The sequence below is a fragment of the Rana temporaria genome, chromosome 12 (assembly GCF_905171775.1).
Source record: "Rana temporaria chromosome 12, aRanTem1.1, whole genome shotgun sequence".
Lineage (NCBI taxonomy): Eukaryota > Metazoa > Chordata > Amphibia > Anura > Ranidae > Rana > Rana temporaria.
The window spans coordinates 9646765-9671705 of record NC_053500.1 but is presented as its reverse complement, the minus strand read 5'-3'; the positions used below and the strand labels follow the sequence as shown (position 1 = coordinate 9671705).

Here is a 24941-nt window from a genome sequence, read left to right as displayed (position 1 = left end):
GGCACAATGGGACTGCTGTAAGGCAACATAAACCAAGACTTATTGTTATCCATAGTCATTAATAGACAGTGCACTGAGAAAAAGCCATCCCAAAATTTATTTTCAAGAAGGACAAAAACAAAAAAAAGAGGAACCAATAAAGTAATACATTCAGTAGATGTCGAAAAACACTACGTATTCCTAAAAAGGCATACATTCACATTGCAGAATCTTGGCACTGGAATGCCTTTGCAACATTAAACTTTACAATGTAAACAGGAACTATCATGTTCAAAAAAGTGTTACTAGTCCATTGAGAAAGGCACAAAATGGCAATGATTTTTAAGCGACAAGCTAGGTGCAATAGATATTTTTTTTGGTACTCTGCGCAGGTATTTTTGGCCTTTCAGAAAGCAAAAGAAAAAAAAAAAAAAATCCGATATCCTTGTCACAGGTCTCCAAACATTAACAAAAAAAAAATAATATTAAAGTTTCCCCACACAGTAGTTGAAGAGGAAGATTTGTAACCCAACTAACATGAAACTAGTTTCAGTGCTTGGAGTGTTTCCAGTACCAGTTAGTTTTTAGTTTTTAGTAGCAGAATTTAAACAAGAGGGAGGAAATAAAATAATGAGGTAGATAACTTAAACAACTCTTACAGCAACCGTAAAACACAAACGACTACTGGTCACCTGTAAAAGTAGACTAAACATAATACTGCTCACTGTAAAAAAAATAAAGAACATTTAAAGCCGATTGGAGGAGCAATTGTCGCAACTGCCTTTTTTTTTTTTTTTTTTAAACATTGTGATAAATATATGTTCCAAGTCCTACGACTCTTCCCAGACAGCTACCACATAAAAAAAAAAAAAAAAAAAAAAAAAAAAAGGAAGGGCACATACGTTGAGAACGTGCAGCCACCACGGGGGATGGCCGCAGTCACCAAACAGCATTGTCTGTAAAGCAAACTCACGTTTTCAATTCAAAATTTCTGAAATCTACTGCTAAATAAAAAAAGGATGGCAGATTCCAAGATATGTACCCGCATTTTTTTTTTTTTTTTTTTTTTTTAACTTAAAGTTGTTTGTTGAAAATCCAGACATAGGCAGAAGGACTGTTCTCACATTTTAAAGTTCGTAATGCAAAAAACACAAAACTGCTTGAAATTGGTTTGTAAAAAGGTAAACATTTTTTGACCTTTGGAAATAACACCATCCACACGTCAGCCTTGCAATATTCGCAGCATCTGAGGTGCAATTTTTTTTTTTTGTCCGTTCTGGTGCCAGGAGGCAATCTTGGGTTGTATTCATGGCCGCTCTGAAAATAAACCCACCAAAAAAAAGTCCCAAAAAATAAAAAATAAAGGGTGCAGGAAATTCCAGCCACCTATTGTTTTTTTTTTCCCCAAGTGTCCGCTTACGCACTTTTGGCTGCTATCACGTAGATCATTTCACAGCTATATTTTTTTCCTCCATAAAGTGTGCGAATTGGTGTTTCGGCACACTTTCCGCACTTTTTTCTTGCCTCTCGGCTATAGTCTGACTTGCACTCGCCTGGCTGATGTCCAGGTTAGAGACAGTAGCTGTGGTGAGGATGGAAGGACCTCCATTACTGACAGGCAATGTAGGAATGCCACCACTCTGGATGACTGAGATCTCGTTAGTCTTTAAGGCCAAGCCGCTACTAAAAGCGGCGGCATACTGGTTCCAAACAGTAGCATCAATGTTGACCGCAGGGGGGACGAAAAACTTCGGAAAGATCTCAGGCACTTTTTTACTGTCATTTGGCAAGGCAGTTATTTGGTTATCCACAGAAAGTCTCCGTCCGCGGCGAGCAGCGTTATTCCACATGTGAGTTCCCACATGGACCTACACAGGGAGAAAAAGAAAATATTTTAATAAAAAAAAAAAAAAATCAAAGGCTGTTTAAATCAACTATATTTACAGAAGATGTAAAAAAGAGCCAGGCCCAACTACTACAAGACATTGGACTTCAGTAAACCCACAGTAAGCAATTGGAGCCAAGTTTTTGAAATCCTGCCTGAGGGTGCCAACAGCAAAGATGCAAGGGAAAGGGCAATACTGTGGGAGAGGTCACAAGTTTGACTTCCAAAGGCAAAGCAACAGGTTCTCTTTAAACAACAACTCCTTCCGCCCAGGTTCACACTGGTGCAATTTGACTGTCCCAATTGGTGCTATGCCGCATCTTCGCGGCTAATCGCGGCCGAAATCGGGACTGCCAGGTGAGAGTGAAATCATGCGAGTTCAGCTGAACTCGCATGGCTTCATTCCCACAGCCCAGTGTAACCTGGGACCTGGGCTCCAGGTTTTAAAATGAGCAAAACCAACAAGGCCTGTTTTTTTGCAGAACTAAACCCAGTCACTTTAACATAAAAGAAATGCCAAGGGCTCTTTCACACAAGCGGGTCGTTTCTGGGTCCGCCAAAGCTCAGTGGGGATTCCCGCTGAGCTGTCGGCGGATAGGGCGGTCCCCGCACACAGTGCAGAGACCGCCCTGTCTCTGCTCTCCCCTATGTCCGTCTGCATCCGGTCCGTTCCGCCGAACGGAAGAAAAATAGGGTTTCTTTCGTTCGGAAAACCGGATCCCGACTGACGCGGACGCTAGCGGATGCTCCATCCGCTAACGGACGCGATCCCATAGGGATTCATTACAAGTCCGTAACGGACTTGTAATGAGCGGACGAACGGTCCGCTAGTGTGAAAGAGCCCTAACTGTCCACATTTGCTTGTGCTCTCAATCAAACTACTAAAATGCTGGAGTCAAACTCATCACATGTGCAGCACCATGGCAGTTGCAGGTCAAACAGAAGCCAAGATGGCAGCTTCCTTGGCTGGAAAGGGGATAGGAGGGTTAATTGCACTTGAGGCTCGGTTCACACTACTGCTGCCTGAAAGGTCGTGCAACTTTGCCAGGCGACTACTACTGCCGGTACTACTTTGAAGCAAGGAAGGGGGCTACACCGCAGGAAACGCCCAATCCAAATCACATCAATATAGAAGAGCAGTGGTCATCAACCCCGTCTTCAGGGCCCACTAACCAGCCAGGTTTGCAAGATAACCGAAACACATCACAGGCGATTTTGCTGCACAGTGATTGCAGTATTCTAGTATGCATCTCCCCAAGGTAATACATAAAACCTGGCCTGTTAGTGGGCCCTGAGGGCAGGGTTGATGACCACTGCTCTAGCAGAGATCTAAAGAATGTGCACCTATTCCTAGATTATAAGACCAAACTTGAAAATTAAAGAGTGAGACCGGACACAGTTGAGTTTGGAATGGGCATCTAAGCGTCAATGACCTTTTTGTTAAAGTAAACTACACACAGACTGCAATAAGAATGCACAGGAATGACATCCTCTCACCACTCTTTGAAGATAGAAATAAGCAGAAGGTTTTGAATAGATACATGCAAGTCAGGGTATTTTTAAAAAAAATATATATATAAAAACCACCCAAAACTAGACAGTGGGAACAGAAGTTGGTTAAAGCAGCTTACTTTGAGGTTTCCTTTTGTTGTGAAAGCTCGTCCACATATCGTGCACGCAAAAGGTTTTTCGCCGGTATGAGTTCTTTCGTGGATCTGTAAAGCGCTAGCCGAGGAAAAGTTCTTGGTACATGTTAGGCAGAGATGTTGCTTTGCTGTGCGGCGAGGAGGGACACTGAGGGGCGATAAACCGGGGGAAAGATTTGGTGGACAGATGAAATGTGTGGGGCCCAAAAGACGATCTCCTGGCATTTCCACTTTGATTAGTGTGGGTGGAGGACCAATGTACACGTTTGGACTCCTGTCTAGGGAGAAAGAAAAAATAAAAAAAAGAAGAAAAAAAAAAAAATCCGATTTAGAATTGTATTTCCTTACATATTAGAGTTTCAGGCATATTCAGTGGGCTAAAAAAAAAAAAAAAAAAAAAAAAAAAAAAAAAAAAACACACCCCATGCCATGTTAAATTTTTCCATGCAAAGCACACATCATTTTGGATTGACCAGAACTGCGCCAAAGCCACAGAATGGTTGTTATTGCTCTACATAAAGTTTTTTCCCCTGCTTACTGCGGCAGTCTTCCAGGCCTAGCATTAAAGTTCTTGAGTAATGTATCTTTCTAAAATTATAACACGAATACCAAACAAGGTAAGCAAGTATGGAAAAAAACAAAAAACAGACAAACTTATCACTTTTACTTACTTAAGTCTCCTCCATTGGGAAGAAGGCCCGGTTCTTCTTTAATTTTGCGTACTAGATTTCCATTTGTTAGATCTAGAGCCCCATCATCATCATCAGGATCAACAGAGCCGTTTTCACACGGCTCTGCCTTGTTCGGCACACCCATTACATCGTGACCGTTGTAAGGAGGTGGGGACTTGGATGGAAGACTATCATCTTGGCTGTTGGTTGGCGAAAGAGTCCTCAGTTCAGACTGTGTTGGACTCTTACCATTTTGGTATTCTGGATCCCCAACTGAAGAGGAATCGTTAGTCAAGACATCACTTTCCAATGATGACCCGGTCTCACTTGATTTAATACTGTTTTGCCTTAGCAAGCAGAGTCCAGGAGGCATAGAAATCGGATTGTCCTGAGATGAAAGCTCAGAGAGCGGCATGCTTGGGGATTCCACCTGACCATCACTCTGCGGGGTTGGAGGCTTAGAACCTAAAGGAACATCTCCAAGTTCAGGGTCTTCCTCCATGTCAATGTCATCAACATTTTCATCGGTTAAACTGTTCAAATCTCCGTTCTTGTCCTCGTCAATCACCAAAGGATCAAGGTCTCCATCGTCACATGCATCTTCTGGTAAAGGTGTATTTGAAATCTGTCCACCCATATGCATCCTGATATGTTGCTGCAAGACCACTGCATTGGTAAATTTCTTTTGACAGATGGGGCAGGAATGCATCTTTTGAGGAGTGTTTGCACGATGGATACCATAGTGAGTTTTAAGGTTGCTTTTAGTGGAGAACGCTCTCCCGCAGATTTTGCACTTGAAAGGCCGTTCCCCGGTGTGGGTGCGGTAGTGCATTTTCAGCGAGCTAGGGCAACTCAGTACTCTATGACAAATCAAGCACTCGTTGTGATCTGAACCAGTCTTATCAATGTTTTCTACCAGTTGCTGTAGCTTGCTCGTTTCTGAGCTTTGCTCGCTGGATCCATTAACAGGAGGAGAGCTTAGACTTTGATCAGTGCTGGATTCGTGGCCAACCGCTCCAGAGGACACGGACTCGCCTTCACTGCCCGGCGACAGCTTGGACTGCAAGTTGAGTGGGAAGGCCGATCCCGAGTCACCTATACTGGCAACATTTGGTATAGTTAGTCCTGGATTGGGAAGACTGGGCAACACAGGCTTTGTATCCGCAAAGACATTCGACTCGTCCATTGGAACGGACATGCCATATGGAATTCCACTTGTAGTAGGAACGTTATCCAGATGTTCTGGTACAGGATAGGGATTCATTCGTATATGCGGATACTTATCTCTATGTCTCTGGAAATGAACCTTCAAGTTACCCTTCGTTGTAAACCGGTTTCCACAGATGTTGCACTTGTATGGCCTTTCGCCGGTATGCGAGCGCAAATGTATTTGCAGGGCGCTGTCGTTGCCAAACACCTTACCGCAGAATTTACACTTATGCCTAAAGAATTGGTCCTCGGTAGGTTTAGTTTCGGGGATCGGAGTACCGGGGAATTTGCTTTTTAATTTCTTAGTAGGGTCAATGATATTAAGTGGATTCTGGAAGATTACAGTCCCGGGAGCGTGAGATAGGACAGGGTTTGGATACCTGGCCACAGAAGCCGGCATAACCCTATTCACCTCCGATTTTAACATTGGGTTGGAAAAGTGAAGCGGCATAGAGCCGGAAGTCGGAATGGACAGTGTGACGTGAGGTAGCTTTGACTGCTTAAGCGACTCGAGTGTAAGGTTTTGCGTCCCAGCTTTCTGTCCAATCAGAGCAACAGCAGCAGAGAGCTGCTGCGATAGATGAGCGCCCAGGGCCTTCAGTGGATCTGTAGCAGCAGCTAGAGACGGATGCAGGGAATTAGGAGTCATCATGGCAATCTGAATACGGATCTGCTCAGTAAGCTGAATCTGTTGTAGCTGCTGCTGTTGTAAGCACACTAGTTGTTCAAGGATCATTGGGATGACGTTGGTATTGTTTGCTGGAGCACTGGGTCCGTCCGATACAAGTTGATTAACAGCCGCTTTAGTACTATTGATAGTTTGTAAAGTCACATTAGTGTTGGAGAGATTGGTTTTAGGCAAGAAGCCAAATCCATTAACCTTAGGAGCCGCTTGAGGGACGGTTTTATTAGCAAAATTCGATTCCCCCTCCATCCTTTCAGCAGTAGGAGCGGAGCCCTTTGCTAGAATGTCCTTTACTAGAGCGTCCTTCACCCCTTGGTTTTCAGATCCCTCCTGTCCTGTACTCTTGGGGGTAGGCCCTGGGTAGATCTCTGAGCGCCCTTCTCCTTCACACTCATTCATAAAGACAGGTGAATTTTTAGTGCAATTTTTCTTATGCTCAATGAACTCGGATTGTTCGAAAAACTCTTCACAGCACTTGTCGCAGACGTGCGTCTCGTCCATCCTACATCGCTTCACGCTTTTTTCACCGTCTACATCATCACTTGAATCTTGCGGCTTAACTGCAAGAAGAGAAAAAAAGGAGTAAAGATTAGGCAAAGCACAGAATAGATAAAATAAAATGAAAAACAAACCACACACAGTAAAGCACTGGATTGCAAGCATAATTCATTCCAGAAACATGCTTGTAATACAAAGCAGTTGTATACCAAAGCAAATTTCCTCATAAGAAAGAATGGAAACTCAAATGATTCATTCCACAACCATTTATTCATAAGTCCTTCGGTTTATAGTCCATATAATAGAAGATTATAGCAATGCAATAGGTTGTGCAACCATAAAATGTACATCCACAAATGGAAGTCTCCACAAGGGGGATTAAAAGCAAAATGCAGCAGGAGCTCCAGAGTATAAAAAAAAAAAAAAAAAAAAGAGAAGAGAAGAGAGGCGCCCAAGTGTAGCAATATGTTGTACCTTCATTAAATGCAACCATATTGCTACACTTAGAGGCGCCTCTCTTCTCTTTTGTACTCGGTTGTGAGATGACAACGCTTGTATAGCAAGTCAAAATTAAACAATTTTGCTTGTCTTACAAAACACTCTCAAACCAAGGTTTTACTGTAATTACAGGAAAATGTAATGGCTTCATCATCTACAACTCTGCATGAAAGGGGTGCACAAAAAAAAAAAAAAATATAATTTTTTTTTTTTTTTTTTTTTTGAGAGGCTTAATTATTTGCAGAAAGGATAGCCAATCAGATTTAATTGGTCCAACTACTCAAAGCTTTTAAACAGCTGTATTCTGACAAGAACAGAATATAGTGTGTGTATACACACACACACAAAACATAAAATACACACACACACACACACACACACACACACACACACAGAGAAACCATACACAGATATAAAAAAAAATTTTTTTTTATGAGATATATATATATATATATATATATATATATATATATATATATATATATATATATATATATATATATATATATATATATATATATATATATATATATATAGTTATATATTTTGTATTAATTTTAATAGTTATAATTATTTAATCCAATGTATGTTGGGGGGTGTTATATGGGGTGTTATATTGAAAATATAGATTTTATAAACCACCCACTAAACATAAATTGGATATAATATAAACATTCAAAAATATTTATAATTTAAATAGAAAGATATAGATTTTAGAAGTTAATTTTCAATATTATATTTAATTTATGGTTTATATGAAAAAAAATATATAATAATTTTCAATACAAGACACCCCCCCCCCTCCTCACACACACACACACACACACACACACACACACCATAAACTCTACTAACTATTGTAGTACAGAAATAAATGCATGTTATTTAAGGCTATTGTTTGACTCTGAGCAGTAACGTTTGGCTACACAGCAGAATGAAAACTATAGCCTATGATTAAATAACGGGGGATGGGGGGGTGGGTTGGGTTGGCCTTTTCATTAATGATAAAAGCAAAGAACCAGAAAGTTCAACTGTTTTTCCATCTCTCCACCCCCGAATTTGTGGAATGTTATCTCTCAGCATCTAGTTATCCAATAAGTTAGAAGAATGCAGTGAAGTCAGCAGGGGGGTTTAGATTAAAATCACCACCAAATGGATTTTGGGAGAGAATTTTTTTTTTTTTTAAATCCAATGCTATTGTTATTTATGCTAATGTGTTTACTGAATTTAAGCCATTGTAGGCCAATAATAACAGAGCCACAAAGTCTAAAACTGCCAAGGCTTGTTCATTGGCGGCTTTTGGGAGATATTGTGTGTTTGGCAACTATAGATAAAAAGGTGTTCATATGGATCAGCCAAAACATTTATGCAACCTGTTGGTGCTATATAAATGATTAGTCAAACACTTATGCAACATGTTCGTGCTATATGAATCCTGTATTTAAAAAAAAAAAAAAAAAAAAGTATATATAATTTTTTATATAGTGCCAACATCTTGCATAGGTGATTAACTGACTAATCCATCAATAATAATAATAATAATAAATAGATTAGTCAGTTAATCACCTATGCAAGATGTTGGCACTATATAGATTATAATAATAATTATTATTAAGTGCCAACATCTTGCATAGGTGATTAACTGACTAATCCATCATTAATAATAATGATTAATAATAAATTACTCAAACATCTATGCAAGATGTTGGTGCTATATAAATCCTGAATAATAAATAAATAATAATCCATGAGGGCAGAGAATGTGGAAAGAGGCGTTTCTATATATGGCGGTCAGCTGCAAGTAAAATGTAGAAAAAAAAAAAAATTCTGACCTTACAAGGAAATAACAGAATCCTTCCAAAGTCAACCACCACCAGCAAGTTCGGGGACCATAAACAAAGCAGTCACAATCTGCCCCTCACACTAACACTGTGTTTAAGACAAACCCTGCTGCCAAGGTCAATTGCAGGAGCCCTAATTGTAAGCTTGACATCAGCTTACCACCCACAGAAGGCAGGAGGAGGCAAAGGTTACAGCAGCAAGCCTTGTCACCGCCACACACTGGAGGACGACGGCGCAAAAGAAAGGATTTGGTTTCCACAAAAAAGCTTGCCCTACCCCAAATATCAATACCCAACTTCCTTGGACACCAAGCACTCTACATACAGGGAACCAATACTTTAAAATGGCATATGCCCATGCATAGCCCACACTCAACACAGACCATTTAAGACCTTTAAAGGTCGAAAAGAAAAAAAATATACCGGATTCAACCTCAAGTTCCTGCCACTTCATCAAGTTGTAGGTCTGTTGGCACCAAAACTGGTACAGCGGGGGCACCCCAATACCATTTCTCAAGCAAGAACTGCACACTTCTGCTGTACCATCTGTTCACAAAAGTGTCTTATCAGCAGATCTCCAACTCCTGCTGTGAAATGTTTGGTCTGTATACATCTATAGATCAGGAGGATGATGGCGGTGACAAAAAAAAAACAACTGACCACATTGGCCTAAAACCAACAGATTTTAAACAGAATTCTCCTTTTCTGGTGGCCATTGTTTTATTACTGCTTTCCTAAAGGCAATGATAGAAAGAAAAAAAAGAAAGGGACACCAGAAGTGAAAGAATATTTTGTATCAACTTTACTTTTTCTATAAAATAGAAAGATAGAGTTCTCTCACTCTATCCATTGTTTTATTACTGCTGCTATCAAAAAAGTAATATTATTGATACTACAATGGCCACATATATATAAAAAAAAGTTACTACTTCTGTTGGCCACTGCTGCCCTAAAGACAACAAAACAATGGCCACCAGAAGAAGTGAAAGATAACTTTTCCCCATGTTTTAAGAATACAAAAACTAGACTGTATATGTATACAAAAAAACAACTAAAAGTACAAAGAATTTACAGCTAAGCACTCCCAGCCATCACACTAGCCCAATACTGGATTATAAAAAGCCACTTCTGACCTTCCTTTGTTAAAATGCTAATGCATAATATGTACTATTGTACCCTGCATACCCCCTACCGATTTCCTGACCTGTTAATTGCTCACCAGAACTGCTCAAAAGAGAAAATAAGATTGCATTGTTCTCGCAGGAGGGTCCAAGATGGAAATGCAAATTAGTATAGAGAGAAAAAAGAAAAAAGGGGGAGGGCAGAAAATGGGAAACCGTATACTCTTTCAGGTGGACTAGATCAGTACAAATCTACTGGAGGCATACAATAAAAGCACAGTACAAGCTACCTGCAGCTATTCAGCAAGTCGCCCTGAAGGTGGCGCCAGAGTACAAGAGAGGAAATGAGAGCTTACAATTCAGTAGTCAGCAGCAGCACCACCAACATATTCATCTACAACCTGAACATAGAAATAGAAAAGAAAAAAAAAAAAGAAGTTCTTCCTATAGCTCATATCAAAAAAGTAAAGCCAAAAAGAAAAAGATAAAAGGAAAAATAAAATAAAAAAAGTCTTCAGAACTCACATTAGTAGCCTCAAAAAACCAGCAGAAGCTTTACACAGCTTTCCTGAGTGGGGTCTGCAGGGAAGAATTGTTGGCCATAGAATACTTGATTATACTGCTATTAGAGGGTGGGACCCCAGCAGTGTGCAAGAAAGATTTACATGTGCAAACAGCACCTCCACCCCCCAACCATATGCACAAAGGGGGGAAAAGAAAAAAACAGGCGTGCATTAAAAAAAAAAAAATCTGGCATTTATGACCTCCTGGCCAGCCAGTTTTCTGGAGAGTTAATAGTAACTGACCCTTAAACACAATCTGGAGATAAGGAAACATGTATGCACTTTAGAAAGTCTACAAGTATAAAAAAGATACTTCTCAAATAAAAACTTAGGTTTCTGCACAGGATAGAACTACATTTCTACAGAAGGGGGATGTATATACACTAAAAAGTTATATTTGATAGTGCTATACATTTGGAACTAAAGTATATATATATATATATATATATATATATATATATATATATATATATATATATATATATATATATATATATATATATATATATATATATATATATACATACATACATACATACATACACACACACACACACACACACATACATATATACACACACTTGTTACTATAATTGTATAGATTTTAATAAAAGTAAGATAGATATCTATCTCACACTTTTATTTAAATCTATACAATTATAGTATATATATATATATATATATATATATATATATATATATATATATATATAAAAAAAATAGTATATAATTAATTATATATTTGAATATTTTTTATTATATATATATATATTAGTAAATTCAAATCTATTACAAATCATAGTAACTTAACTTTTTTTTTTAATAAATTATATACATATATTACATTTTTTTTACTATTGTAATAGATTATTTGAATTTACTATATATATATATATATATATATATATATATATATATATATATATTATTTTAATTGTGTAAAAAAATAAATATAAATAAAAAAAATCACAAGGAACAAAATAAAAAATAAAAAGTTTACAACATTAAAATATATATATATATATATTTATTTTTTATTTTTTATTAATTGTGAGGATGTTTAATTAATAAAAAGCCTGTACTAATGAAAGTGATGATAGATAGGAGGCGATGGAGGGGGCTCCATAGATAGGATCCGGGTCCCATCCATGCTCACTATATGGGATCACATGGCATGGGATGGGAAGGGGTCCAGGCAATCGCCTATGGGGGTCTCCGTACAGGTGGAGTCGGTAGCGGTTCCCCGGTGCGGGACACACGGCGATCCCCGGATCCCCGATCACTCTCTCTCTCTCTCTCACTCTCCATAAAACTTGTAACTTTGTTGCAGAGAAGAGATGCACGGTGCCCCGGCAGGTAATCCCCGTCCGGTCCGAGCCATGTTGTCCCGTATGGTCATCCTCCAGGGTGGAGGGGTCCCTGACCTAGAAGTGGGGGGTCCCCTGTACTCACCGCACGCCTCTAGTAGCTGTTGCTGACCCTCGGAGTTGAGGTGCTGGGGTTTCGCCTGCTTCCTCCTCGACATGGTCCGTGCATCAGGAGCCAAACAGTCCCAATTATGTCCCTTCTTCACTCCAAATTCCAAGAGTCGCCCGATCACCCCCCACCCCTTCAGGTGGAGGAAATGCGCATGTCGCTGGAATTATGATTATCAATAATGCATTGCGATTTATCATCAGGTCCTGACAGCTGATTGGCCTGAGTCCAAAAAACTCACAGATTATTCAAATAAGCTCTATTGATCAGAGAGAGGGGGAGGGAGTGAGGCACGATGGGAAATGTAGTCTGCTGGCCACTAAGCATGCTTCTAACTGGAACAAAACATCAACTTTTTTTTTTAAGAGGATCACCACCCCCTCCCCCACCCCCCAGAAATGGCTTTTTTTTTATATCAAGTAAACACAATAGAGATGGGTGGATGGTGAGTGAGGAGAGAGAGGCAAGTCTGAATGAATGGAGGAAAAAAAGGAAATGGGGATAAGATGAATCACCATCTATGACTGTACACAACTCACACTTTACTTATATCTTTTATTATTATATTATTATATCTAACAGAGTGCCCTCTGATAACTGTACTCCGTGCTCCCTAAGACCACACTGACACTTTACTTTTATATCTTTTATTATTATATTATTATATCTAAGAGCCCCCTCTGATAACTGTACTCAGTGCTCCCCAAAGACCACACTGACACTTATATTTTATATCTTTACTTTTATTATTATATCTAAGAGCCCCCTCTGATAACTGTACTCTGTGCTTCCCAAAGACCACACTGACACTTATATTTGATATCTTTACTTTTATTATTATATCTAAGAGCCCCCTCTGATAACTGTACTCAGTGCTCCCCAAAGACCACACTGACACTTATATTTTATATCTTTACTTTTATTATTATATCTAAGAGCCCCCTCTGATAACTGTACTCCGTGCTTCCCAAAGACCACACTGACACTTATATTTGATATCTTTACTTTTATTATTATATTATATTATTATATCTAAGAGCCCCCTCTGATAACTGTACTCCATGCTCCCCAAAGACCACACTGACACTTTACTTATATCTTTACTTTTATTATTATATCTAAGAGCCCCCTCTGATAACTGTACTCTGTACTCCCCAAAGACCACACTGACACTTTACTATTTTATATTTTTACTTTTATTATTATATTATTATATCTAAGAGTCCCCTCTGATAACTGTACTCAGTGCTCCCCAAAGACCACACTGACACTTTACTTATAATAATAAAAGTAAAGATATAAAATATAAGTAAAGTGTCAGTGTGGTCTTTGGGGAGCACTGAGTACAGTTATCAGAGGGGACTCTTAGATATAATAATAATATAATAAAAAAAGTAAAGATATAAAATATATTATTATATCTAAGAGCCCCCTCTGATAACTGTACTCAGTGCTTCCCAAAGACCACACTGACACTTATATTTTATATGTGATATTATTATATCTAAGAGCCCCCCACACTGACACTTTACTTATATTTTATATCTTTACTTTTATTTATATCAAAGGTTGACCTCTGATCAATGTACTTAGTGCTTCCTACAATCCGGTTACACTTTACTTATACTTTTAATCTTACATTTTTATATATCTCAAAAAATGACCCCTGATAACTGTGCTTTCTAAAACCACACTGACACTTTACTTATATTTTATTTCTTTACTTTTATTATTATATCTAAAAGAGTGTCCTCTGATAACTGTACTCAGTGCTTCCTAAAGACCACACTGACACTTTACTTATATTTTATTTCTTTACTTTTTTTTATTATATTATTATATCTAAAGGAGTGCCCTCTAATAACTGTACTCAGTGCTTCCCAAAGACCACACTGACACTTTACTTATATTTTTACTTTTATTATTATATTATATTATTATTATATATATTTTATTATTATATCTAAGAGCCCCCTCTGATAACTGTACTCAGTGCTTCCCAAAGACCACACTGACACTTTACTTATATTTTTACTTTTATTATTATATTATATTATTATTATATATATTTTATTATTATATCTAAGAGTCCCCTCTGATAACTGTACTCAGTGCTTCCCAAAGACCACACTGACACTTTACTTATATTTTATATCTTTACTTTTATTATTATATTATTACATCTAATGCCCTGTATTTCCGATGGGATCAAATCCGATGGAATTTTCCGTCGGAATTTTTTTTCAAGCTGTCTTGCATACACACTGTCAAACCAAAAGTCTGACCGTCCAAAACGCAGTGACGTAAAACACTACGACGAGCCGAGAAAAAAGAAGTTCACTGCTTCCGAGCATGCGTCGACTTGATTCTGAGCATGCGTGTTTTTTTTCTCCGTCGGAGTTCCACACAGACGATCGGAATTTCCGATAGGAGAACGTCCGATGGGGCCCACACACAGTCGGAATATCCGATGAAAAATATCTGTCTGACTTTTTTCATCGGAAATTCTGATCGTGTGTACAAGGCATTAGTGTCCCCTCTGATAACTGTACTCAGTGCGTCCTAAAGACCACGCTGACACTTTACTTATATTTTATATCATTACTTTTATTATTATATTATTATATCGAAGAGTCCCCTCTGATAACTGTACTCAGTGCTTCCTATAAACCTAAACTGACACTTTATTTATACTTTGTAGCTTTAATGTTATTTATATCAAAGATTGACCTCGATGATAACTGTAAAAAAAAACAAAGTTACACTTTACTTATCCTTTGTATCTTTTTTACATTTTTTTTATCAAAGATTCACCTCTGAACTGTACTCAGTGCTTTCTGAAGACTAAACTGACACTTATCGGGGCAGATCCTCAAAGAAATTACGCGGCGTATCTCTTGATACGCCGCATAATTTCAAATTTTGCGCGTCGTATCTTTGTTTTGGTATCCACAAAACAAGATACGACGGCATCTGTGTTAGATCCGACAGGCGTACGTCTTCGTACGCCGTCGGATCTTAGATGCAATTTTTCGGCTTCCGCTAGTTGGCGTTCCCGTCGTAATCCGCGTTGAGTATGCAAATCAGCTATTTCCGACTATCCACGAACGTACGACCGGCTGTCGCATTTTTTTACGTCGTTTACGTTCGGCTTTTTCCTGCGTATAGTTAAAGCTGCTATATGGTGGCGTACTCAATGTTAAGTATGGCCGTCGTTCCCGCGTCTAATTTTGAAAATTTTACGTTGTTTGCATAAGTCGTCCGTGAATGGGGCTGGACGCCATTTACGTTCACGTTGAAAACAATGACGTCCTTGCGACGTCATTTGGAGCAATGCATCCTGGGAGTTTTTACGGACGGCGCATGCGCAGTTCGTTCGGCACGGGGACGCGCTTCATTTAAATGAAACACGCCCCCTACCCGCCCAATTTGAATTCCGCCGCGAGAGATACACTACGCCGCCGTAACTTACGGCGCAAATTCGTTGAGAACTCAAACCAATTTAAAGTAAGTTACAGCGGCGTAGCGTATTTGACATCTCCGCCGGGCGCAGCGTATGTATGTGGATCTGCCCCATAATTTGTATCTTTACTCCGGAAAGGATTTACCCCCTAATGACCAGGCCATTTTTTTGCGATACGGCGCTGCGTTCTTTTAACTGAGTATTGCGCGGTCGTGCGACGTATCCAAACAACATTGATGTCCCTTTTCCCCCCACAAATAGAGCTTTCTTTTGGTGGTATTTGATCACCTCTGCGGTTTTAAATTTTTGGTCTTTAAACAAAAAAAGAGCGACAATTTAGAAAAAAACAAAACAATATTCTTTACTTTTTGCTATAATAAATATGTATTCTACATATCATTTTTTTATAATTATTTTTTGCAATACGCGTATATTGATTGGCTTGCGCAAAAGTTATAGCATCTACAAAATAGGAGATAGATCTATGGCATTTTTATTATTATTATTATTTTTTTTTTAAATAGAAATGGCGGTGATCAGCGGTTTTTAATGGGATTGCGGCAGACATATCGGACACTTTTGACACTTTTTTGGGACCAGTGACATTTAGACAGCGATTAGAGCTAAAAATAGCCACTGATTACTGTATAAATGTCACTGGCAGGGACGGGGTTAACACTGAGGGGCGATCAAGGGGTTAAGTGCTCCCTAGGGAGGTGTTTCTAAATGTGGGGGGGGGGGGACTGACTGGAGGCGGAAAAAGATCGCTGATCCTGATCACTAGGAACAGCAGATCTCTCTCTACTCCCCTGTCTGAACGGGGAGTAGAGAGTGTTTACATTGACAGATCCCCGTTCTGGCTCTCTCAGGAGCGATCACGGGTCGCCGGTGGACATCGTGGCCATACGCATCAGATTCCAGAGTCACACGGCGGGCGTGCGTGTGAGTTCCCTATACTCCTTAAAGTGTCCGCCATACAGCTACGGTGTTTCGCGCAGGGGAGCCAACCTGCCGCCATATAACGACGGCGGCAAGTCAGCAAGTAGTTAAAAATTCACCACATACATTCACCACATAAATTACACCACATACATTAAGCCCAGAAGACTCATCCGCAATCCCAGTGTGAAAGCCAGAGTGCTTTTTGAGCCTTTTCACACTGTCAGCACCCCAAAAAACGCTGGTAAAGCGCTGCTAAGACCCCTTTCACACTGGAGTGTTTTTCAGGCGCTTTGCCATTAAAAAAGTGCCTGTAAAGTGCCTGAAAGAAGCCTCATCTGCAATCCCAATGTGAAAACCTGATTGCTTTCAGAGCCCTTTCACACTGCCAGTGCCCGAAAAACGATCGTAAAGCGCCGCTAAGACCCCTTTCACACTGGGGCGTTTTTCAGGCGCTTTGGCGTTAAAAAAAGCGTCTCAATGGCAAGGGAGCTTTAGGAGCGGTGCATTCAACTCTCCGAAAGCGCTGCAGGACTTTTTTTTTACGCCCTGCCAGCGCAGCGCCTCAGTTTGAAAGCACTCGGGCTTTCACACTGGGATTGCAGATGCAGCTTCTTTCAGGCGCTTTGCAGTCGCTTTTTTTTTTAAACGCTAAAGCGCCTGAAAAATGCCCCAGTGTGAAAAGGGGTCTTAAAGTGGAGGCTCACCCGAAAACCAAATTTTTAACCTTAGATTGAGGCTCATTTTGTCTAGGGGAATCGGGTATTTTTTTTAAAATCGAAGCCGTACTTACCGTTTTAGAGAGCGATCTTCTCCGCCGCTTCCGGGTATGGTCTTCGGGACTGGGCGTTCCTATTTGATTGACAGGCTTCCGACGGTCGCATACATCGCGTCACGATTTTCCGAAAGTAGCCGAACGTCGGTGCGTAGGCGCCGTATAGAGCCGCACCGACGTTCGGCTTCTTTCGGCTACTCGTGACGCGATGGATGCGACCGTCGGTAGCCTGTCAATCAAATAGGAACGCCCAGTCCCGAAGACCATACCCGGAAGCGGCGGAGAAGATCGCTCTCTAAAACGGTAAGTACGGCTTCGATTTAAAAAAAAATACCCGATTCCCCTTCACAAAATGAGCCTCAATCTAAGGTTAAATTTTTTTTTTTCGGGTGAACTCCCGCTTTAAGGATCCAACACTACCCAAAGGTGAAGAATATAAAAAAATCAAGAGATGGTTTGAGCGCAACACCATCTCTTGATGTTTTTAAAATCAATTTCACGTTTTCTTTTAGCGCCCAATGTTCCCGCGTATTTAGATCCGTAAAATCATATCTTATTTTTATATATATATTTTTTTAAATAAATGCAGATTTTTGCATTACAGATCTGAACGCAGCGCACGTTTTACACACCTGTGTGTGAACGCCTCCATTGATAACAAGGCAGCTGCGTTGGGATCCGTGAAATCAAACTGTCAATGTGTTCCAGCTGTGTGAACGGAGCCTTATGATGCTGCATTGATTAAGGTGAACGAACCATTTCCCATTATATCAAATGAAGGTTTTTTTATTATCTTTAATCTTTAGCAGAAGGCGGCTCTCTCTTTTCCTTTAGACTAGATGGAGGTTTGGAGACTCTCTATGACAACTTTATTATAACGATCCAGGAAATTCTATTTTAGGAGGAGCTGTTGTTTACATGTGACGGCTTCATCTAAATTGGAAACAAGTGTGAACTGCAATCTACACAGAAAAGAAAAGAAAAGAAAGAAAGGTGCACGGGGGTAAAAATAGAACAGAGCTGCTGAGATGATTGAGATCATCATGAACAATGACTGCTGGAGGAATAATGAGAGGGCTGTGTGTGCGCTGCTCTTCTCATCTCTCAGGGAGTTTCTGGCCAGTTTGGAATATTGTGACATCATCAGGGGTCAGAGCAAACCGGACTGAGCAGGTAAACACAAGCCACTGTTGTCTAAATATTTCATTTCGATCTGAAAAGACAAAACTATGATCCTGAGAGTGTAAAAGAATGTGTACGGGGGGCTGAGGCTCTGCGCCTGCTCCCTGTGAAAGGCGCCCTCCGGACACGCGCTATCATTTTATACTATCATCCAGGTCACACTAAACTACATATATTCAAAAAAAAGCTACATATATTCATGTTCTCAAAAAAACAAACAAACAAAAAAAAAACAATGGTCCTGTAATCTGTTTTTCAATAATTGTCTCTTAAGCCTAGTACAGACGACTGGACGAAAAAGAAAAAAAATATATATACCGCTTTCAAAGCAGATTTTGGTTAAAAAAATTATAAAAAAAATACACTTTTTTTTTACATTTTATTGCCAAAAAAAAAACACAATATCATAAAATGTAAAAGATGATATCACACCACACGAGTAAATAGATACCAAACATGTCACGCTTTAAGATTCAGCAGGCCTGTACAAACAACTAGGGCTGCAACTAACAATTATTTTCATAATCGATTAGTTGGCCTATTATTGTTTCGATTAATCGGATAATAGCCTTAAAAAATTATTATTTTTTTTTTATTTTTTTTACTTTTTTTTGGGCCAATTTGTTGTTGGGCAGATTAAAAAACACAAATTGCCTCAAAAACACATTGCATGCTTTTCTGCGGCTTCTCCATTGAAGTATATTGAAAAAAAAAAAAAGTCCTTGCCCTTTCCAAATACGCAGCAGCTGAAAAAATGAAAAAAAAATCATGGATGTGAACGTGTCCCATAGGAAAACATGTAAATGAACTGTAGTGTGTTTCTGCAAAAAGCACCAAAAAACACGGAGTTGTGACCCCGGCCTGAGATGTTTAGTAACATAATGGGGGTTAAAAAAACAAAAGTACAAAAAGAGCAAATCATCGCTACTGTAAGGGGTTAATTTTTTGTACTGTGGGACAGTGAAAGTAATATTTACAGTAGCGATTTGCTTTTTTTGTACTATAAAGGGCTAATTTTAGTTTTTTTAACCCCATTATGTTACTGGCCGATTAATCGATTATGAAAATTGTAATCGATTAATTTCAAAATCGATTAGTTATCGATTAATTTCATAATCGATTAGTTGTTTTGGCCCTACAAACAACTTAAAGCGGGAGTTCACCCAATTAGTTTTTTTTTCTCTCTTTTCCCCTTTGATTGATGCTCGTTTTGTCTAGGGGAATCGGCTATTTGTTTTAAAATATGAGCCGTACTTACCGTTTTCGAGATGCATCTTCTCCGTCGGCTTCCGGGTATGGGTCTTCGGGAGCGGGCGTTCCTTCTTGATTGACAGTCTTCCGAGAGGCTTCCGACGGTCGCATCCATCGCGTCACTCGTAGCCGAAAGAAGCCGAACGTCGGTGTGGCTCTATACTGCGCCTGCGCACCGACGTTCGGCTTCTTTCGGAAAATCGTGACGCGATGGATGCGACCGTCGGAAGCCTCTCGGAAGACTGTCAATCAAGAAGGAACGCCCAGTCCCGCAGCCCATACCCGGAAGCGGCGGATGCATCTCGTAAACGGTAAGTACGGATCATATTTTAAAACAACTAGCCGATTCCCCTAGACAAAACGAGCATGAAGCTAAGGGGAAAATGTGTTCTCTATGGGTGAACCTCCGCTTTAAAGCAGAGTTCCACCCAAAAGTGGAACTTCCGCTTAAACCACTCTTTGCCCTCTTACATGCCACATTTGGCATGTAATTTTTTTTGGGGGGGGGGAGTGGGGGCTTCAGGAGGAGTGGGACTTCCTGTCCCACTTCTTCCTTCCGCCCAGGGACCGCTTAGGCGATACATCATATCGCCTATGGCGGCCCCTCCCTGTAGGCGATCACCTATCTAATCAGGTAGCGCAGCGCCGCTCGCGCATGCTCAGTGAGTGCCCAGCCGTGAAGCCGAAAGCTGCCACGGCCGGGTGCCCACAGTTAGAATGGAGGCACCGGCGGAGAGGGGGGGGAGAGGAGCAGAGCGTCGCTGGACAGTGGAGCAGGTAAGTGTCTGTTTATTAAAAGCCAGCAGCTATGCCAGCTGCTTGTGATAACGGCTGAGCGGCGGCTGGTTTGTTATTACAAGAGAGCCAACCGTCAGAACGGTAGCGGGGTGATGCCTGCAGCTGTCTAATCCTCTCGGTACAACCACATGAAGTCAAATGACGAACCAGGTATGTGATTTGGTGGAAAGTGGTTAATCACTACATCAAGACTAGACTACGCATGGCCGGAAATGAAGAAATACAATACATTCGATTACATTACTTCCGAAGTTGTATTCTGTCATTCAAGTATTTTCGTAACTTTAGTGACTTCTTCATTTTCGATATGAGACTAGCGTGCAAAGAAAATGGACGATCGTTAGTCCAACATTCTCATCAAGTATACAAGGCCTTGTAATGTCCTCTGTGAGCTCCCGAACCTCTCCTTCACTTCCATGTGTTTGGAACAATCAGCACACATTATTTGTGTTCATGCATACTGATTTATGCACAATACACATCCCATAGATAATCTCAGGAGCCAGCAAGAGAGGGGGAGGGGCTACGTTCCTACATACAGTTGACCATAATGAACAGATGTAGCCACCCACTGATAAGACGTCAGATCACAGCAGATAAAACGGAATTTGGAGATCCGGAGGAGCCTGAGAGCAATAGAAGGGAAATTTTGACTTCAGAATTCGTACTTGAGATCGATAATAGAGTTTTTATTTTTTCGTAAAGCGGCATTAAGCCCTGGTTCACACTGGCACGATTTGAGATATCAAATCGCATCTCAAATCGGCAGCATTTGTCGGCAATGGCACCATCCTAATCGGTGCAACCCCGCATCTGCGGGGCTGCACCGATTTCAAAAAGTAGTTCCTATACTACTTTTTGCGATTTTGGGCCGCGATTTACATTGACATCTGTGCAGAAACCTGCACAGATGTCTCTGAAATCGCGGCCGAAAGCGGGAGTGAAATCGTGCGAGTTCAGCTGAACTCGCACGGCTTTACTCCCGCAGCCCAGTGTGAACCTGGTCTAAAACGGAGGTCCACCCTAAAAAAAAAAAAAAAAAAATTGCCAAAAAGGCTACAATTTTTTTTTTTTTTAATACTTACCAGAAGTGGCTGTTGCTAGGCAGATCTCCTAATCTTCCACTTCCTTGTCCACGGTGGGTCTTCCTTCTTCTCCTCGTCGCGCTGCCTCCTGGGAAATGGGGAGCAGTGTCTGCTGGGACCTTGTGTGTCCCAGGAGACATCTGCCCATTCACGTAGCGCCGCGCGGCTCGCGCATGAGCAGTAGGGAATCGGGCAGTGAAGCCGCAACGCTTCACTTCCTGATTCCCTCACCGAGGATGGCGGCGGGGCAGCCGAGACCCGAGCGGTTGCTCGGCCTCGGCTGCCGACATAGCGGGCACCCTGGACAGGTAAGTGTCCTTATTAAAAGTCAGCAGCTACAAGTGTTTGTAGCTGCTGACTTTTATTTTTATTTTATTTTTTAAGCCCGACCTCCGCTTTAACTCCAAAACAAAAAGAAAAAAAAAAAGTCGCCTTACCCAAAATTTGACTTGACATAAGTAAAGGGCTTACATTCATAAACAAATTTTTGCGAGAAGGAAGAAGAGTGATTTTTCCATTGATGTGTGTACAGCTGTGTGCAACTATTTGGCTCGATTTGCGTACAAAAGGCAAGAGCAGTAAACGGTTTGGTTTGTCTGTTTAGGGGAAATTATCTTATTGCATATTATGGTAATGGCAGGAAAGCTGACAAGAACGTGTCATCACATTCAAAGGTTACTTTCCATGTAATGTGGCTTTGCGAAATATCTCAGCTGACTGTAATCTGTGCCAAGCTATCTATCCTTTTCCTTCTTTTTTTTTTTTTTTTTTTAACTGTCGGGCTGGAATAGCCTTTTTTAGGCAAGTGTCTACTCAAGCTGGCCGCACATTATTTAATTTTCTTATTTAATTTAGATTTACCTTCATCTATGGAGTGCAAGGGCTTGCTTAAAGCAGAAGATTCCGCCAGCAGCTACAGATACTGCAGCTGCTGACTTTAAAAAAAAATGGACACTTACCTGTCTAGCGCGCCCGCGATGTCATCAGCCGAGGACGAGCAACCGCTCGCCCCATCGGCTGCACCCGCCGCCATCTTCGGTTAGGGAATCGGGAAGTGAAGCGTTGCGGCTTCACTGCCCGGTTCCCTACTGCACATGCGCAAGTAGCGCGCCGCGCCGTCACTGGTCCCCGCTCTCTCCTGGGAACAGTGTATTTCCAAGGAGACAGCGGGTAGGGGCGTGTCCCTTCCGCACGAGTTGTTCCCGGAAGTGGGTTCAAATACACGTCTTAGATTAGCCGTGATTATGTTGTTTACTTATAGTGATGCTTTACATAAAGTCTTGCAAAAGCTCCTGAAGAAGCCATGATTATGGCGAAACATGTAGAGTAGAAAAACTTTTGTACAATGACCATATGAATTTATTTGTGTTAGTTTTTTATATAATATTTTAAATTGATGTCTATTTAATACAATTTATAAATTAGAATTTGTTTTCAATCAACCTTAAAACTCCCATCTTGGCATGCAGTGGTTAGCGGGAACTCTGTGGCGGTTTTAAAATGCCACCTTGTCAGCCCTTGTGTAGGTCATCCCAAGGAAGATAGACATCTGTTGGAATAGCAAGTAAATTCAACAACTATATGAAGCACAACTTGGTGCATGTATACAATTCTTGTAGTATTGCCTTCCACACGGGTATGTGTGTTTTGTGCTAATCATTTATGTTGCTCAGGTTTGATGGCCACCTGCAACTATTAATGGCTAGAAACTTACAATAATTTCACCAACTTTATACCGAGAAGATCACAGTCTTGGGTCTTCTTAATAAACGTTACTGAAGGAAGACATGTTGAGAATCAAGTTTTTTTTTGTTGCTTAGACCACGATTCTCGCAGTGTAACTCCATCTTTCACTTTATACAAAAAAATTGTGCTAACTTTAGTGCCCTTTTACACTGCGTTAGCGGTAAAGCGTCGCTAAAATGAGCTATGCTTTATCGCTAACGCAGTGTAAAAGGGAACTAAAGTTAGCCCAGTTTTTTTGTATAAAGTGAAAGATGGAGTTGCACTGCAGGGAATCGTTTAGTCGTCCCTTTCAGCTTCTTGCGGGGAGCTTTTAACTCCAAAGAAGGGGTTAAAAACACCTGTGTTGCGGCGCTTTCGAAGCACTGCCAATTCATTGCAATGGGCAGGGGCGGTTTGGGAGCGCTGTACACAGTACTCCCTAACCGCCCCAAAGATGCTGCTTGCAGGACTTTTTCTAACGTCCCGCAAACTCACCGCCCCCAGTGTGAAAGCACTCGGGCTTTCACACTCGGGCGCCATGAGAGGCAGTTTATAGGCGCCATTTCTAGCGCTAAAATGCCTGAAAACTGCCTCATTGTGAAAGGGGTCTGATGCCGCGTACACACAATCATTTTTCGGGTTGTAAAAAATTAGTTTTTTTTTTTTATGCCATTAAAAACTATCGTGTGTGGGCTTCAGAGCATTTTTCGTGTTCTGAAAAACGGGCAATTTTTTTTTCGAACATGCTCTATTTTTTAACAACGATTTTAACGTTGTCGTTTTTCGGGTTGTAAAAAATGATCGCGCATGCTCAGAAGCAAGTTATGAGACGGGAGCGCTCGTTCTGGTAAAACTACCGTTCGTAATGGAGTAAGCACATTCATCACGCTGTAACAGACAGAAAAGCGCAAATCGTCTTTTACTAACACGAAATCAGCTAAAGCAGCCCCAAGGCTGGCGCCATCCGAATGGAACTTCCCCTTTATAGTGCCGTCGTACGTGTTGTACGTCACCGCGTTTTGCTAGAGCATTTTTTTTTTCACGAACGTGTGTAGGCAAGGCCGGTTTAACAATAATAGGGTTGAAAAAAACTTCGTTTTTTCTAGACCATTAAAAATGGTCGTGTGTACGCGGCATAAGGCCTGATCCGCACCTATGGCATTTTTAGTGCTTTTTTGCATTTTGCAGATTTGTACTACAGAACGTGTTCCATAGGAAACCATGTTATATGGACTGTAGTGCAAATCTGCAAAAAGCACTAAAAATGCCACAGGTGTGAATCCAGCCTTGGATAGTGGATGGACATCCTGAGAAATCTAGACATAAAAATATTTGTATCTGCATGTCTAAGAAGTTATCTCAGGACTTTTTCTTTGGCCTTCACGCTACCCAGATATTTTCAGGGGTGGGGTGTAGGTCATCCATATTGTTTATATCTACAGACGACCAAACCTAATACAGACTGGATTACCCTCTGTGTTTGGATATCCTGAACCGTTCGGGTCTGCCTAAAGCCTCGTACACACGATAGGTTAACCAGAGGACAACGGTCTGAAGGACCTATCGGTTACCAATCCATAGGTTCATTTTAAAGCAAGTTTGCTTCTTTTTTAACCTATGGTTAAATAACCTATGGGGCCCACACACGATC

The 24941-nt window shown here is 40.6% G+C and overlaps 1 protein-coding gene across 1 annotated transcript; it reads right to left on the bottom strand.

Moving 5' to 3' along the window:
- Positions 1-844: 844 nt before the first annotated feature.
- On the bottom strand, positions 845-12307 carry SALL4 (spalt like transcription factor 4). Its single transcript, XM_040331746.1, has 4 exons — positions 12049-12307; positions 4182-6635; positions 3496-3788; positions 845-1847 (listed from the first exon to the last, which is right to left on the bottom strand). The coding sequence occupies exons 1-4, from the start codon at positions 12119-12121 to the stop codon at positions 1425-1427; spliced, it is 3243 nt and encodes a 1080-aa protein (XP_040187680.1). The 5' UTR covers positions 12122-12307; the 3' UTR covers positions 845-1424.
- Between the last annotated feature and the right edge of the window lie 12634 nt (positions 12308-24941).

Coding starts and splice junctions, on each gene's coding strand:
- SALL4 (XM_040331746.1), bottom strand. CDS start 12,121: ATGTCGAGGAGGAAGCAGGCGAAACCCCAGCACCTCAACTCCGAGGGT. Junction 6,636..12,048: donor ACAGCTACTAGAGGCGTGCG/GTGAGTACAGGG, acceptor CTCTTCTTGCAG/TTAAGCCGCAAGATTCAAGT. Junction 3,789..4,181: donor TCCCAATGGAGGAGACTTAA/GTAAGTAAAAGT, acceptor CTTTCTCCCTAG/ACAGGAGTCCAAACGTGTAC.